Source organism: Crinia signifera, chromosome 4 (genome assembly GCF_055691185.1).
Source record: "Crinia signifera chromosome 4, ASM5569118v1, whole genome shotgun sequence".
Taxonomy (NCBI): Eukaryota; Metazoa; Chordata; class Amphibia; order Anura; family Myobatrachidae; genus Crinia; species Crinia signifera.
Window position 1 is genome coordinate 118,769,738 of NC_139220.1, and position 18,838 is coordinate 118,788,575.

General features: G+C 39.0%; 1 protein-coding gene across 1 annotated transcript in view; it reads left to right on the forward strand.

Annotated features, from left to right (window-relative positions):
- Positions 1–728: 728 nt before the first annotated feature.
- Positions 729–18,838, forward strand: part of OTOGL (otogelin like) — a 205,333-nt gene continuing 187,223 nt past the window's right edge. Inside the window, 4 exon segments of the mRNA XM_083182312.1 lie at positions 729–764; positions 9,871–10,260; positions 10,716–10,758; positions 12,185–12,233. Of these exon segments, the coding sequence (XP_083038438.1) occupies positions 10,182–10,260; positions 10,716–10,758; positions 12,185–12,233 (171 nt within the window). The 5' untranslated portion in view covers positions 729–764; positions 9,871–10,181.

The following is an 18,838-nucleotide window of genomic DNA, read 5'->3' on the forward strand; positions in this document are numbered from 1 at the left end:
GCTGTCAGCTTGTGCTCAGCCTTCTGACTGTGACAGGAGAACTAGGTTTTTAGGCAAGACCATAGGGCTGGGAACATCATAGGAAAAGAACATTCAGATTAAAATAGCTTTATCAGCACTAAACCTTTAAAAAAATGGTAATGGCAGAATTCTCTCTTTCTTACAGGTAGGTTGCAACCATGGAGCATTATGGCAATGGGTAAATGAGGAAATCACGGGAAACATTAAAGGTCAACATTGGATTGATGACACCACATACAAATGTACTGCAATGATGTGACTGCAATTTTGAAAAATAATAATTTTATATATTTATATATAGCGTTTCAACAATAAGCTGGATTTATGCACCTGGCATATAAAGTTCCATTTTATTTGGGTGGTCAAAATGCATTTGTTCAAGAATTTGTGGAAGAGACAGGGTGACATTGTCATAATCTCACAAGTCAGAAGCTGATCTGGGGTGCTTAAGATTTTTGGGAGGTTTAAAGGATAAGAGGCTTAACAGGATGCATTGCTTCCAAGAAAATAGTGTATGCCAGGACGTGTGCTCTGCCTGAATCAAAAGTAGTTGTGTCTTACCATCAAATGCAGGCTAACATCTCTGGGGATTCTCTCTCGCAAGATGTAAATGCAGCCATTGTATATGTATACGGAGTGCTTGTGTTTCACTCACTTCTGTTTTCTAGCATCCAAGTTTAATATTACATTTTAATTTATTCCTCATTAAAGGAGAAAGAATCATCTATTATTGCAGAAAATAAGTAAGTCCCATTTTCTTCTATGCCAAATTGATGTGGAAAAAAGTCATTACTGTTTACGTTACATGATATTGTGCCACTGTGTATGTGTCAATAAGAAAAAGAGAAAGACGTTTCTAGATACCAATAGGCTGATTATTAGCATCACAATTACCTAGAGCTACATGTAGCTCATAAAAAAAGTAATTTATTTAATCCCCCCTATATTCTAGGGTAGTCATAAAGAAATAATAAAAATGTATACATATTCTGGATGTCTTGTTTCTTGGTCTGTATTTGTCTGTTTGAGGTACGTTTTCCATATAGGGCCAGATGTATCACGCTTCAAAAGGGATAACATGGAGATTGATAAACAACCAGCCAATCAGTTCCTGCATTTTTCAAACACAGTCTATGTTGATTGGCTGGCTGTTTATCACTCTCCATTTTATCACTTTTGAAGCTTGATACATCTGGCCCATAGTCTTCTACTTTTTTTGTGTGTGTTTTTTTTTTTCTCTTTTGCTTGTTTATTTCTGTTAAAGACCAGAAACCTCCTAATCATCCATATCCGGATCGCATGATATTCCTGCCATGAATCATTGCTTGTCGAAATCCATTCATTTACCTCCTGTTTCAGCAAACACTCATTTCTGATGCTAGTTATTGTTTGCACTGAGCTTTTTCTCAAAACATCCTCTGTATAAATGCATTGTAAATCCAACACCATCTATAGATGACATTTCCAATAGAAACCTATGCTTTTCATGGGTATGGGTCATTGGGTCGACCCAATTTAGTTTGACATGCATTGAGTCAACCACTGAACGTCAACAGGCCTTAGGTGAGTGCCTGAAATAGGTTGGCATGGCTGAGGCAGACAGGGTCGGAAGTCGCCACAAGCATTAGGTCAACAATGGGAAGGTCGACATGAGTTTTTCATGTTTTTTGTCCCGATTGTCGACATGGACACTAAGTGTACCGTGTCCCCTTGCATGGCAAGTTGCGCTTGCCATGCTTCAGGTGCTATTGTATTCATGCTACAGTGGATGGTAGGGCATGAAATACTGTCTGTTGGCACGTCAGCTAAAAAAAGCATGAAAACCTTTTGACTGTCAACCTTCCCATTGTCGACCTCAGCCATGTCAACCTATTTCAGGTGTCGACCTAAGGCCTGTCGACCTTCAGTGGTTGGCCCAATGCATGTTGACCTTAATAGGGTCAACACAAAGACCGTATCCCCTTTACTCACAAAAGGATCCAGAGGCCGATAGTCGCGCATGCACAACAGGGTGCAAAGAAAAGCTCTATATATATATTTGGGATGAATCATGCATATGGTGTTATTAAATGGCAGCATGTATTGCAGGCTCCCGATCTTGCTTCATTATTTAATTTTTCCTAATTGTAAAGTGCATTGGGAAAATGCAACATGTGAGCGGTACCAGCCGGCACAACTCTAATTCTTTATTAAACAAATACAGTATGTTAAGAGTGAAGGGTAACACACCCCCCCCCCCCCCCCCCCGCTGAGTGAATCCCCGAACTAAGCAGATAATGGTGTGTGGTGATAATAAATATCACCACCAAGGGGCGCTTGCTCCAGTCACTATACCATAGACACAGTTTTAAAGGTAAATCAATCTTCTTCTTTTAATAAAAATTCATAATAAAACATGCGCATATATAATCAATTACACTCAAATAGGACACACAAGACATACAACATGTAACATAAAAATACCCAATTGGGCTATGAGTTGGCAATGAGGCTTAAATGACTATATTGACATTAGAATGAGACAATATTGTGTCAATTGGTGAGCAATAATTACCAGTCCCGTTAGGAAACTCTATCTCTCCTGTCTGTGGAAGTCCTTAAGACAAGGTCCTTTATCTGAGCGCTGTACTCCCCTATTGCCAGGTAGTATTCTTTTTCTCCTCCTAATGGGGGACAGGCTCCAGGTATGGATGTCCACCAAAGGTTTCCCTAAGGTTTCCCAAGTCCACACTGAGATTTGTAATCCAATGATAATCCGGGTATCTGGTGATTGCGGGGCTAGGCGGGCTCCAAAACGCGTTTCTCCGCCTATATTGTATCGACGGCTTCCTCAGCTGGATGCCCCCTGCCTCTCTCTGCCGATTTTTATAGTGTTTGTATTCGCGGGTTTCCGCGACTTCCGCCTTCCGCGGGTCAAGCCTCGTTTTCGATACTCACTAGCGGCGGCCATCTTCTTCCGCTTTCTGCGGACCAAGCCTCATTTTCATTTTAAAAGAGCCGTTTTCTTCCGCCCGCTATAGGTCTTATTATCTCCGGCTACAGACTGCCTGAATCCAGACACTAGCCGCTGCCATTTTGCTGGTTATCCGTTCTCTGTCCATTTACCAGTGGCGGCCATTTTATTGGTTATAAACCAGCTTTATTTATATCTGGTTTCAATCAGCAGCTCTTTCACTCGCAGAAATATAGCTCTATAGATCCAGATTTTGGGACTGTATAATTATAATCTGTAAAGATACTTCTGCCATTAATATATATAAGCCTCATCACCATTATTGTTATTCCGCCAAGCCCCAGTTCTATTCATATTGCTCACATATTGTCTCTTACTAATTACAACAATAATAAGCCTCATATGCCCTTTACTCACACCTCTATATTATTTTTATCATTATATGGGTAAAAAGTAATAATACAATTAGACGCAATAATTTTTTATACTTAAAAATAAAATTATCTAATGATATGTTTAAAAATACCTAGTCATTCATATTCAGTATCTAGTTATTTCATTAGTACAATATAAGAAAAGCGAACGAGTAAGGGAAAGAATAAGGAGGGGGAGGGGGGGGGGGGTTTGGAGGGGGGACGGGAGAAAAACATATAGAAGGGGACCAGAATCAGTATCACGAATGAAGGGAAATGACAGAGTCAGGAATCACAGCCTATATTCTAAATATTATTCATCTCAATAGTATCGTTTAAGCCATGTGGGGTCAGGGTTCTTAGACAAAAAATCCAGTATGCTTCTCTTCTGCACAACTGGGTATACCTATCTCCACCCCTAATGGTATTCTTGATCTGCTCAATACCTATCATGGTGATATTCTTCATTTCCCCTTTTTGGCATTTTGCCATATGTTTATATAGGCTGTTTGTCATCACCATTCCAGTTATATTTCTACGGTGTTCCATATATCTGATGTGCAAATTCCTAATTGTGCGGCCTATATATTGAAGACCGCACCCACAACACAGTACGTATATTATATAGCCAGTCTTACAGTTAATGAAATCTTTTATAGGAAATTCCTCTCCCGTTGTATGTGATTTAAAACTGATATTTTTCCTCCTTGTGTTCTTACATGAGAGGCACTTTTCGTTCCCGCAGACATGGTACCCCATCGGTTTCTCGGGTAACCATGATGTTTTCACTACCTTCTTATTATTTTTATCCTTATAGAGACTAGGTGCTAATCTGTTTTTTAAATTTCTAGACTTTCTGAAGACTACTGTGTTGTTAATGTTTACATCTGTTTTTATATGTTCATCCAATTCCAGAAGATGTACATTCTTTTTAACTATCTTTTTAATATTCCTGGCCTGTGTGTTATATTGTGTTACAAAGTGTACTCCTTTCTCTCTTGTCCCTTCTATCTGTTTCTGATTGGGTTTAAGCAATTCCCCTCTCTCCATTTTTTCCACTTCCTTCAGGGAGTCCCTAAGTAGTTTATCAGGGTACCCCTGTTCGGAAAATGCCTGATACAGACTCTCACTTTGTGTTTTAAAAGCAAGCTGAGACGAGCAGTTCCTCTTTATTCTCATGAACTGGCTTTTGGGTATATTATTCTTCCATTTGTCATAATGGCTGCTTTTATAATCCAGGTACCGGTTTTGATCCACACTTTTAACATATGTTTCTGTTGTGATTACTCCATCTTTTACAGTGAGAGCAATATCCAGGAAGTTCACCTTTTCCTTGTGAAATGTGCTCGTGAATTTTAAACCAAATAAATTATCATTTAAATTATTCGTGAATTCAACTACTGAGTGCAAATCACCATCCCATACAAAAATTAAGTCATCAATATATCTGCCATAGAGGACCAGGTTCTCCCTCACTCCACCACCCCATATGTGCCTCTCCTCGAAGCGGCCCATAAAGAGGTTGTCGAAACTCGGGGCGAACCTGGTCCCCATGGCTGTCCCCCGTGACTGTAAATAATAAAGTGAATCGAAGATAAAATAATTGTGAGTTAATATAAACCTAATAGCATGCAAAATAAATGTGCTTAATTCCGGTGTCATATCAGGGTCATGTGTCAAAAAGTGCTCAAAAACTTCTATTCCCAAATCATGATCAATATTAGAATAAAGTGATTCTACATCGCACGTGATAAAATAATATCCCTCCTTCCACTCTACCTCATTGATTTTATTTAAAAAGTGTGTGGTATCTTTAATGTACGAATTCAATTCAACCACATACTTTTGTAGATGACTATCCACAAAATAGGACAGATTGTTGGTCATTGACCCAACGCCGGCTATGATGGGTCTACCGTGTGGGTCCTTTAAGGTTTTGTGGATTTTTGGGAGAAAATAATAAGTGGGAGTGACCGGGTGCGCACAAAACAAAAAATTACGTGTTTCTCTGGATATTGCTCCCACTGTCATACCATCATCAAGTAAGTGTTTAAACTCCTCCTGGAATCTCAAAGTGGGATTCCCAGGCAGTCTTTTATAATATTCCTTGTTATTTAACTGTCTATATGCTTCTCTTAAGTAGTCCTCAGTTTCCATGAGGACTACCCCCACCCCCCCGTTGTCAGCCTGCTTAATAGTGAGGTTGGGATCGTCACACATGGCTTTTAATGCTCTTCTCTCCTGTTTTGTCAGGTTGTCCCTCAATCTAATTTTCTCTGATTTATTGCACAACGCTCTAAATTCCTCCATGGTATTTTTATAAAAACGTTCAATAAAAGGTCCCCTATACTGGAGTGGATAAAACTCTGATTTATTTTTAAACATCCTAGATGTGCCTTTATTCAGACTATAAATTTGAATATTCCCATTTTCCAATGTACTACTTTCTTCGGACAGTGACTCTAGGATCTCAACTAGTTTTTCATCCTCTTCATTCAAGGATATGGAAGAATCTTCATTCACTAGATACCTTTGTTTTTTAATGGAAAAAAATCTCTTTTGGCTTAGTGCCCTGACATAACGGTTTAAATCGATAAAAAGTTCAAACAGATTAGGCTTATTAGCTGGAGCGAAGTTTAACCCCTTCTGTAGAAGTTCCACCTCCTCCTCTACCAATACTTTTTTGATAGATTAAAAATACCCTTCCTCTTCACTTGCGCTTTTTCGCTTCCTTCCTCCTCGTTTTCCCCTATATCGTATTCCCTTGTTTTTTTTGATGTTCATATGGGGTGGCGGAGTGAGGGAGAACCTGGTCCTCTATGGCAGATATATTGATGACTTAATTTTTGTATGGGATGGTGATTTGCACTCAGTAGTTGAATTCACGAATAATTTAAATGATAATTTATTTGGTTTAAAATTCACGAGCACATTTCACAAGGAAAAGGTGAACTTCCTGGATATTGCTCTCACTGTAAAAGATGGAGTAATCACAACAGAAACATATGTTAAAAGTGTGGATCAAAACCGGTACCTGGATTATAAAAGCAGCCATTATGACAAATGGAAGAATAATATACCCAAAAGCCAGTTCATGAGAATAAAGAGGAACTGCTTGTCTCAGCTTGCTTTTAAAACACAAAGTGAGAGTCTGTATCAGGCATTTTCCGAACAGGGGTACCCTGATAAACTACTTAGGGACTCCCTGAAGGAAGTGGAAAAAATGGAGAGAGGGGAATTGCTTAAACCCAATCAGAAACAGATAGAAGGGACAAGAGAGAAAGGAGTACACTTTGTAACACAATATAACACACAGGCCAGGAATATTAAAAAGATAGTTAAAAAGAATGTACATCTTCTGGAATTGGATGAACATATAAAAACAGATGTAAACATTAACAACACAGTAGTCTTCAGAAAGTCTAGAAATTTAAAAAACAGATTAGCACCTAGTCTCTATAAGGATAAAAATAATAAGAAGGTAGTGAAAACATCATGGTTACCCGAGAAACCGTTGGGGTACCATGTCTGCGGGAACGAAAAGTGCCTCTCATGTAAGAACACAAGGAGGAAAAATATCAGTTTTAAATCACATACAACGGGAGAGGAATTTCCTATAAAAGATTTCATTAACTGTAAGACTGGCTATATAATATACGTACTGTGTTGTGGGTGCGGTCTTCAATATATAGGCCGCACAATTAGGAATTTGCACATCAGATATATGGAACACCGTAGAAATATAACTGGAATGGTGATGACAAACAGCCTATATAAACATATGGCAAAATGCCAAAAAGGGGAAATGAAGAATATCACCATGATAGGTATTGAGCAGATCAAGAATACCATTAGGGGTGGAGATAGGTATACCCAGTTGTGCAGAAGAGAGGCATACTGGATTTTTTGTCTAAGAACCCTGACCCCACATAAACGATACTATTGAGATGAATAATATTTAGAATATAGGCTGTGATTCCTGACTCTGTCATTTCCCTTCATTCGTGATACTGATTCTGGTCCCCTTCTATATGTTTTTCTCCCGTCCCCCCTCCAAACCCCCCCCCCTCCCCCTCCTTATTCTTTCCCTTACTCGTTCGCTTTTCTTATATTGTACTAATGAAATAACTAGATACTGAATATGAATGACTAGGTATTTTTAAACATATCATTAGATAATTTTATTTTTAAATATAAAAAATTATTGCGTCTAATTGTATTATTACTTTTTACCCATATAATGATAAAAATAATATAGAGGTGTGAGTAAAGGGCATATGAGGCTTATTATTGTTGTAATTAGTAAGAGACAATATGTGAGCAATATGAATAGAACTGGGGCTTGGCGGAATAACAATAATGGTGATGAGGCTTATATATATTAATGGCAGAAGTATCTTTACAGATTATAATTATACAGTCCCAAAATCTGGATCTATAGAGCTATATTTCTGCGAGTGAAAGAGCTGCTGATTGAAACCAGATATAAATAAAGCTGGTTTATAACCAATAAAATGGCCGCCACTGGTAAATGGACAGAGAACGGATAACCAGCAAAATGGCAGCGGCTAGTGTCTGGATTCAGGCAGTCTGTAGCCGGAGATAATAAGACCTATAGCGGGAGGAAGAAAACGGCTCTTTTAAAATGAAAATGAGGCTTGGTCCGCAGAAAGCGGAAGAAGATGGCCGCCGCTAGTGAGTATCGAAAACGAGGCTTGACCCGCGGAAGGCGGAAGTCGCGGAAACCCGCGAATACAAACACTATAAAAATCGGCAGAGAGAGGCAGGGGGCATCCAGCTGAGGAAGCCGCCGATACAATATAGGCGGAGAAACGCGTTTTGGAGCCCGCCTAGCCCCGCAATCACCAGATACCCGGATTATCGTTGGATTACAAATCTCAGTGTGGACTTGGGAAACCTTAGGGAAACCTTTGGTGGACACCCATACCTGGAGCCTGTCCCCCATTAGGAGGAGAAAAAGAATATTACCTGGCAATAGGGGAGTACAGCGCTCAGATAAAGGACCTTGTCTTAAGGACTTCCACAGACAGGAGAGATAGAGTTTCCTAACGGGACTGGTAATTATTGCTCACCAATTGACACAATATTGTCTCATTCTAATGTCAATATAGTCATATAAGCCTCATTGCCAACTCATAGCCCAATTGGGTATTTTTATGTTACATGTTGTATGTCTTGTGTGTCCTATTTGAGTGTAATTGATTATATATGCGCATGTTTTATTATGAATTTTTATTAAAAGAAGAAGATTGATTTACCTTTAAAACTGTGTGTCTATGGTATAGTGACTGGAGCAAGCGCCCCTTGGTGGTGATATTTATTATCACCACACACCATTATCTGCTTTGTCCGTACAGAGGTACACAATCCCTCAGTCTGTGTGGCAGCAGCTCCATTTAATTGTAATATTGGGAAATACCGTGAAATCTGATTCCACTAATTTAGTACCAGCGCTACTGGGTGACTTGCTCACCAACTTTCTGTTTAATCCCCGAACTAACATTCGTTTGCATGGGGTCACACAGTCACACGGTCACTTTTCAGATGGCAGCTTTCTGCCGAAATGGGGACGGGTGCCTACATCATGAGATGTCAACCACCCGCCCCAAGCAGGCATGAACACCCCTTTTTGTGGGCACACCCATGAAATGCTGGGTGGACCCCAGCGACCTCCCCCTTCCCGCCCACTTCCCACCCATCGATTAGTGAACGCCCCAGCGTGTGTGAAACTCGCTGAAGGCATTCACTCTGGGGGTTTGCCCACGCGCATATTTGCACATGCGCAAACCCCCACTATTGGCCGGAGGAGCAAATTGGGATCGCACCGAGCAAGTCTGAATCGCCCTCTTAATCTGCAATGATGCCCTTTTTTATATTTTTAAATACATTTTTCCATTATTTCATTATTTATTTATTAAACTATTTTAAAACAATATAACACAAACTACATGTTTGACAATAATGCCATATAATAAAAAGCTAACGCTACTTCTCACCTCTATGGGGGGATTCAAGTATTTTTTGCATGTCAGGGGCTATAGATGGTGCCCAATGGAGCAATTCAATTGTTGCTTCATTTGGGTGTGATGAAGATTGTTATGTCATTCCATCAAATATTTAAAATGACATATCTATTTGTTGACACATAAGTAAAGTTTACATTGTACAGAAAGAAATTGCATATATATATATATATATATATATATATATATATATATAAATAATACTGTGTACATGTATGTATGTATGTATGTATGTATGTATATATATATATATATATATATATATATATATATATATATAACATTTATATACTAGTAATAAAGTTTTTCTATTGCTAAAACATCCATATATAGATAAAATTGTTTTTTATATAGCTCCTAGCAGTGAAGGGAAATGCAAAAAAACACATGCAAAGTCTCCTTAATATGATGCCTTATCTTATGTCATCCCTCACAATAGACAGAAGAGGATAATTCAGCCTTTAGCAGATGACAACGTGCCAGTCGGAGCATGTGCAGGTGATACAGACAAGGAGTTGTCATGCATCACTAATGAGGAAATCTCAGCCAAGGAAGTTGCTAGCAATTTTTCTAAAGCCCCCAGTGCCACTGAAGATTAGGCAGCTATGTTTTGTACTCTCTGCCTTGAAATGGTAATAACGTACATCCAATGAACAATCTAAAAAACCTCCAAAGAAACTTATTTCTAAGATGCCATAATAGAAAAGGTCAGTTATTTGGATGCAGTTCTGGATACAAAGTTAAACTGAGATGAACATTGTGGGATATCTCCAATTGATGAAACCTAGGAACATTATCTTCGTGTATGCATTCCTGTTCTCTGCTGTAGGTAAGTTGTGACACGTAATGCTTCTGTTTTCTATGGCTTAGAATCTATAGTCATTTTCGTCTCTGGTTGACATGTGATAGCACAAAAATGTGATAAATGAACAAATAATGTATACATTTGTACTGTATATCTGAGGTGGGTACTGTACCTCTAGTCTGGACACTGCATCATTTAAACGCTGTTGGAATAACCCCATATGAACAGTAATTCTGTGTGATAGTCCTGTATGAATTTGCCCTAATGTCTTTATTTTCATATGATGTCTGTAAAGACATTTGTGTCTTTTTTTGCTACGTAACATACGTTGCTTTTTGTTATATAAATGTTGTTAATACAAAAGTCAAGTGTTAGAAAATACATGTAAATGTAGAACCTAATCAGTATATAAAATGATGCATTACCGTACGAACTATAACAATGTAGGTTCAGTTTCACTGTTCTGTTTTTCTTTGCAGGCTTCCTCTCTTCGTCGTTTGGTATAAAACCGAAAACATCACTGTGAGTTTAGCTTTCTATTTGTAATGTTGTTGTATTGGGGATTTTCCACTTCATGATCTTACTGTTACTTTTGGCTAAAAACAGTGAGAGCCATATGCTTCAGGCAAAAGGTCTTAGGTAAAATGTAAGTTTACAAAGGTTTTACAATATAAAGTAATAATAATAATAAAAGCAATTGTCTATTAAGTCACAGCTGCCTGCAACCCTACCCTAAAAGTTGGTGAGGTATCAGTAACTCCGCTTTAAGGTCCCCACTACATTCTTTACAGACCACAAGCACAGATCTTGTGGCTTCATATATTTAGTGATGTGGTGTCTTAATATTAATATGCTCATGAGTCCTATTTATATATATTTTTAGTAAATTATTATTTTATTATCATTATTATTTTAAGCAATTTGTGTACTCTAAAGATGTAGTTTTGAGAACCAGATTGAAATGAATATAAATACAGGTTGAGTATCCCTTATCCAAATATTGGTTATCCAAATTATTCCAAACACCATACATTCCAGAAAGTTACAGTACCCACTACTGGCTGCTGTAACTGTATCTCTAACTGGCACTACTGAGGACATGATATGTAACTGGCACTACAAAGGACATGATATGTAACTGGCACTGCTGAGGACATGATATGTAACTGGCACTAAATATGTGCAAGACAATGATTGCTTGCCGTTAAATTCTGCATCTGAGAAATACACAAACTTTGTTTCATGTTTTGAAACCTTGTTTTATGCACAGATAAAATATATTTGTGTGTATTTCTTGTGTTCGATGTGTTTATACAACATAAATGCAAGATACATCAAGATACATCATTGAAATTTAAAAATATTCCGAAATACAGAATAATCCGTTATCCAAATTCTTCTGTTCCCGAGCATTTTGCATAAGGGAGACTCAGCCTGTTTAATGTTCAGGCAGAGTTATAGAAGAATAATGTTTACATTTATTCCCACTGCTCAAACATTGCTTTGAAAATTTAATTTATTAGAATTCCTATTATGTATTTACATTTTTATATACATATTATGTTACAGAAAATTGATATCAAATAAAATGCAGGAATATAATTTTCAGTAAGGTTCGAACATAAGTTCTTGGTAATAATGTGCTAGGACATTGAGGCATTTGTTAGCAAAGTCTACTTTCAAATGCAGCCTAACTTTGTCTAAAGCAAAAAATGCAGAGTTCTTTCCAAAGGCGAGCAGTTCATTCTCAGGCGCAGGGATCTGTGAAGCCCTCGTCAATTGTGTAAGATGAGATCACGCACATACAAGTTACCTTTTAAATGTTAACCCAAGAAAGGCCTCTTTGATAGGTGATGGAAATCAGAAAAAAAACCTTTCCCCTAGGAATAGCTTATTCAGGTTGCTCCTGGACCTTTGAAAATACAAGATACTTTTTGTTTTCTTCCAGAAACGGGTTTAATGCAATTCGCCAGAAAAGGGATCTCTTAACAGCAGAGGTAGGTTATACCTTCGAGAGAAAAACTTGCCTCTCAAATGAGTCTTAGTCTGACAATGGAGCCTTTGTCACATGAGAGAAAATGGTAAAAGCTCTGCTAGGATCAATCCATCCTGTGATACCTACTTTCCTGTGATTCTTTAGCTTCTGACTGTCTCACTTATCAGGCTTTCCTGAACTCATCGCATTCACACACAGGCCCCGCACCATCAGATAGAGGCATATATTGCTATTTAATTGGCTTAACCTTCTCTTCTACACATCCAACACTATAGCAAAATGCTTTATGTAGACAGAACATAACACATGGTTTATGTAGTCTTATTTTATTTTTCCACACATCACATACATATCCATAGAATACATTATTGTTGCATGTTCTATAATTTAAAAAAGTCTAATATATTTATAGACTGAAAAATATATAATTTATATTGGATACATTATTATTGCTAGTTAAAAATCCATATTTTGGGTGGTATTCAATATGTGCCAATAAATATCAGCACTCACCTATTCAACGTTGTTGTTAACGACAGCATTGAAGGGTGTCAGATCTGACTTTTTTAAAGTCTGATCTGTTTTGTTGTAAACGGCCACAGATTGTCGAATTCACGGCCGTTTTTTGACAATCCACATCTGTTTTTGCCGATCCATGGACTTTCCGACACTCTTCAGCTGGAACATTGAATTCCAACTGTCGAGTTACTGCCGGATGAAACAACGTTACAACAGTCGGAATCCCATATTGAATACCCCCCCTGTATCTTAAAAATCATAAATGTTAAATCTGGATTTAGGATGATAATTCCTAATTAAGCTAATGTGTATTGAAATGTAAGTAAAAAAATAAAAAAAGGCTTTAAAAAAAAGTAAATAAATATATATAGCAACAGAGAGGCAAATGTAGGATTTTTTCAGAAGAATATTTTAAAAGTACAACATTCAATGTAAACTTTATACTTTCTACAGTGAGAATTCTAGACCGATAGTCTTTATATTCTACAAAATAAGTCTTGAGGGGAGAATCTGGTTACCTGTAAGCCTACCTACTGTAGCTTGATCATTCTAAAATACAAATCCCATTACATATTTTAATAGTGTCCTACTATTCCTCTTTTACATGATATTTGTACTATGAAACCTAAATTGAATAAGCTGCATATGTTTATATTTTTAAACTACAAGTTGATTCTACCATTTCTGAAAATCCAATATATTCCGAAACCTAAAAATTTTTGAGCATGACTGAGATGATGAAACATTTTCTTTCAGGTGGTTCAATATACACATACTTTAAATCATGCACAAATTTCTATAAAAAATATTGCATACAATTATCTTCCGGCTGTAGGGGAGATGTAACAAAGCTTGGAGAGTGATAAAGAGAAAAGAGATAAGGCACCAATCAGCTCCCAAATGTCATTTTTAAATGCTGTGTTTGAAAATATGACTGTAAGGAACTCATTGGTTGGTGCTTTGTTTCAAGGTCAGCTTTGAAAATGTTTCCCCTGTGTGGGAAAGGTGTATATGAAACATAAATGCATTTTGTGTAATTGAAGTATGGATAAACCCCAAATCTGAAATACTTCTGATTCGAATCAGCTTGTATATGGGAGACACAGCCAGTGTATGTATGTTGGATAAATGCAGAATTATTGTGGTGATAATTGTTACTATTAGGGGTGTGAATATGCATACATTTTTCAGTAAAACTATTAGTATAAAGCAAGGGAAAACAACTTTGCTAAATTTTCTAGTAAGCAACTAATGATATTCAATATGTACTAAAATTTCCAACAGTTGGAAATTTCGGCACACACTTATTGAATGCGGTCGTTTTTGGTCGCATTGTTACCCATGCAGACTCACCCAAATCTAACTCTCTGCACATTACATTTGCCCTACCTGCAGTGCCACATGGTTCTGCCCATTTTGAGAACAAATTTGTTCTGTGATCAGGTCTGAATTAGGCCCAATGTCAGCTGTAGAATTGTATACACTATTTAAAAAAAAAAAAAAAAACAATTAGTGAAGAATTTCCCATTTGCACTCAGACCGTCCAGTATACTGTCATGTCAGAAGTTGTGCCAAACTGAAGGATCATACGTTAGTACTGTATGTACAAATTTGTCTAAATGTACAAATATTGTTATCTTCCCATAATAACTGCAGAGTCTATGTTCTAAGCCTTGTATGTACTACAATTTGTTTGGATACTGTGCTAAATATTTATTTGTTTGGAAACCAGGAAAAAATAAGCTGTTTCTAGATAGTCCTATAATCCCTTCTTAAAAAATAAATTTCTCAGCTGAAATCAGGGATGTAACTCTCAAAGGCAATGGAGACTTTTGCCCCAGGGCTCCAAGCCCTAAAAGGGAATCTGTTGGTTCATAGTGGGCTTTGTAGCTCTCCCAATGGAGTTTGCGGGACACTCGCTGCTGCTGCATAGTTGATCAGTTCTGCCCGAGGAGTCCTGGTAACACCTGCAATATGGGACAGGACAGCTCCTGCCTTTTACCAATCAGCCTGCACTGCAGGAAGCAACAGTGCACCCTCCACTGCTGCTGCTGGACAGTGAGATGGGATGCTGATTCATGCTGCAGATGGCTGAATCCTGTGAGTCTGACCCTAACCCACCGGCCATTGTCACTCTGAGAGGGGGGCACCAAATTTCAACTTCCCTCCGGGCATTTGGGTGAATTTATGCCTCTGGCTGGATTAGTAATGTGCTTAGAAAAGCCACTTACTGATCTGCAGGGATTTAGTTGGACACTGCGTCAAATGTAATAGTGTGTGAAATAGAGACAGTAGAGAAATTTCCGAGATACATCTGCAGCAATTTGCGTTAAAAGATTTTTTTGTCTGAAACAAACTGACACTTTAAATCTAGCAGCTTCAACACCAAAATCTATTACAATTGTGCGCATGTCACAGATTATTACTTTCGGGCTGTTACGTTTTCCTGATATTTGAGTGTTGGTTAATATAGAATTTTGCTTGTCTGAATCATTCAGTATCTGATACACATATGATACTTGCCTGAAATGACTAGTAAATAGATAATCATCATTCTGCCTCAAAGCCATTTTATATTACAATGCACAGCATGCACATGAGCGGATACAGTACAGATTTGACATTAACAGAAGCTATGTGACACAGGGCCGGACTGATCCATGTTTGTTAGCAAAGCAAAGAGAGCAAGTAACTTTGTGTCTGGAACAAACCATGTTGCCATGCAAGGGGAGCAAATGCATGTAGCCCATGGGTTGGGTTTGTTGGGCTGACATTCATAAGGATGACCAACGAAGGTCGACAGGCCTTAGGTCAATACCCTCAAAATGTTGACATGGGTCTAGGTTGACAGGGTCATTGGGTCGATAAAAGCATTAGGTCAACATGGAGAAGGTTGACAGTGAAAAGGTCGATATAGGTTTTTCAAATTTTTTGTCCTGAATGTGGACACAGTCGACATGGACACCGTATCAGTGCACCTCGACCCCTCACATGGCTCGCTGAGCTTGCCATGCTTCGGCATGGTGCCTCGCTATGCTCGGCACACTATTTTATTCTCCCTCCACACCCTAGTGGATGATAGGGCATGAAATACAGATGTAACAGGTCTTATCCTTGCTGGCGATCCGCCAGCAGCATGCTGCTGGCGGATCTCCAGCAACACGGCGCCTCTATCTGACTGAGACGTGTGTCCCCCGCGCGTCTCAATATCCGGGCGGCGAGGCAGACGCAATACTGTCCGCCTCCCGCTCGACAGGGCTGGGGGGGACCTCTGGCCACTGTGGGGGGGTGCCGGGCGACCGAGGGCAGCACCGTCGGAAGGGGACGCGCGCGCACCTCGTGCGTGCGTGTCCCCTTCCGGCATACAGATGGCGGCGGGGCAGGGGATGGCGATGGCGACGCCATTGCCATCCCCTGCAAAGATGAATCCCGCTACATCTGTACCGCCTGTCGGCACATGTTGGCTCAAAAAAAACCCCATGAAAAACCCATGTCGACCATTTGACTGTCGACCGTTCCCATGTTGACCTAATGCTTGTGTAGACCTAATGACTCTGACCTATGCAAAACATCCATTCGCAAAGCGGCAGGGATGTGTGGATCGCCCCAGCACCCCCAGGGCTGCCGTGTCACTTTGCACATGCGCAGGCAAACTCCCAGGTCATGCACCCTCAATAACCGGTGCTGAGCGCCATGCTCAGCACTGGTTATTGAGGGTGTATGACCTGGGAGTTTGCTTGCGCATGTGCAAAGTGACACGGCAGCCCTGGGGGTGCTGGGGAGATCCAGTTCCTCCGACAGCACAGAATGGAAAGAAGCCCATAGTCTTCTATAGGGTAACACCAGCAATAGCAATGGTTCCCCTCTGTATCGAAGCTCCGAGGTCAGGGGCTTAGTACATATGGGAAATGCGGACACTGCTCAGAGAATTGGCTTTTGGACACATTTAGTACATTCCAGCCGTAGTATCTACAGTAAGCCACTATAAGCTTATGTTGTGCTCCCCTTATGTTACCCAGGCAGGACAAACCTTGCTGACCTTTCTGGGACACCAGCTAGCACCTGCAGCATAACAAATACTCACCTGACTTTCCGCAGCGTCCTACTTCATTATTCTGGAATAAGAGGCTTCAGGAAAAGACTTGAAAGTATAGTTTGAAAGATAAACATCCATGAACAATACCCGTTCCACAATGGCTGACTGCACTGTACTTCCTCTGTAAAATAGACAATACCAGTTTGTTATCATATAGCCTTTTCCAGTGGTGTAACTTTCTCAGATACTTTAGTGTACTTTCAGTTACTTTAGGCCTCTGACTACAGAGTTAAAATGCACCTATGAAATCTAATCCATCCTATAACAGGTATAATTGTTTATACTGAATTGGAATGGGACAGTGGTGTGTTGACTTAGTGCACAGTACAGGACATGATCATACAGTATAATTGCCTATCAGCAGGCATATGTTGTGTAGTTACTGGAGTGTTGGTGCAAATATAAGTGATGATGATAACCGTCAGCAATACTAAGTACCTACTTCTATTTGGCTGATTGTTCCCCATGGTAAAATAATGTAAATAACACAAGATTTCCAGGACTGCACTGCTTCCTTTGTCTAGTCCATCAGTAAACAGAATTTGTTAAAGTATAACTTACTAGATAAATGGCATTTGAAGCATCTATTGTGAGTTTTTTTTAATGCTTTAGGTATAGTTGCCTACCCACATGCATTCTGCAGGAGACTTCCTGAAATAGCAGCAATCTCCCAGATAACCCGAAGATTCTAGCAATCTCCCTGATTTCACCCACATTATGCAGCTGTTTTCAGGGAAAAAAGAAATCAGAGATATTACATTCAAATGGAATCACCAGTGCCTTTTGCCTGCATTGGTTATTAATTATGATCCATATGTCTACATGCAGTTTCTCGTGGCCACTTATGTGGAACCACGTGTAAAACGCAAAACATAAACAATCACTGACACGTATCAGTGTCTTTTCTTTAACAAGTACAGTACAGAACAGTAGATCTTACAATGGGGCAGATGTATTAAGCCTTAACAAGAGATAAATGCAAGGGTGATAAGGAGAGATAAACGTCCAGCCAATCACCTCCTTACTGACTTTTTTCAAAGACAGGCTGTAACATGGCAGTTAGCAGGTGATTGGCCGGACGTTTATCTCTCCTTATCACCCTTGGATTTTTCTCTTGTTAAAGCTTAATACATCTGCCCCTAAGTGCTTTGGGGCTCATCTACATTTGGATGTGCTATAAATCATTTCATGACACGCATCTCATATGTTACAGTACATGTCCTCTCTTCTAGAAGCCACCTTCACAATCTCAATGACATGCTTTTTCTTAAAGTATGCAAGTAGGACATTAGGATATACGCGCCACTAGATACTGCCATGATAATAGCGACGACCATTTTAAGAACTATTTCAAAAATGCAAAAGACTTCATCACTGCGGATTGGTAGTTTGCAAATGCATAAGGCGAAAAGGATGTGGAGGTACACTAAGGGGGATATCCTATTACCTGTGATCGCTAATTGCTCTCTAATTAGCCTCGAAAAGGCGAAATATTGGGATAAAATAAAAAAATGGCCATTTTCTGCTCCCTATGTTTTAATGGGGGTAATAGGATACCTGCTTATATTTGATGTATTGTAAGTATCATCATGATGGTTATAGCTCTAATATACAAATTTTCTTTCCGCACTGTATTAACCGTTTGAGTGCCAACATCTCTGTGTGAAGCGCAAAATGCCAGCTTCGCTCACATGTGTTATATAAATTCAAATAAAAAGTGTTGCACAGAAAAAGATTATATTTCCTATATAAGGTAAACATTCTAGGCCATTGTGATGAATAAAAATGTTTGCCTGACAATCGTTGACACCTATTTTGACAAATTCACGTGGCACTCAAAGGGTTAATAAATTATGCTTGCTGGTATGCTGGAATGGCTAAGAAATGCCACGAAGTGACTCAAATTGCAGTATTTGTGTGGCACGCAGTTATTTGCTCGTATAGATATGCAAATGTTATGTACATTTAGGGCATTTTTGGGTGGTTGTCAC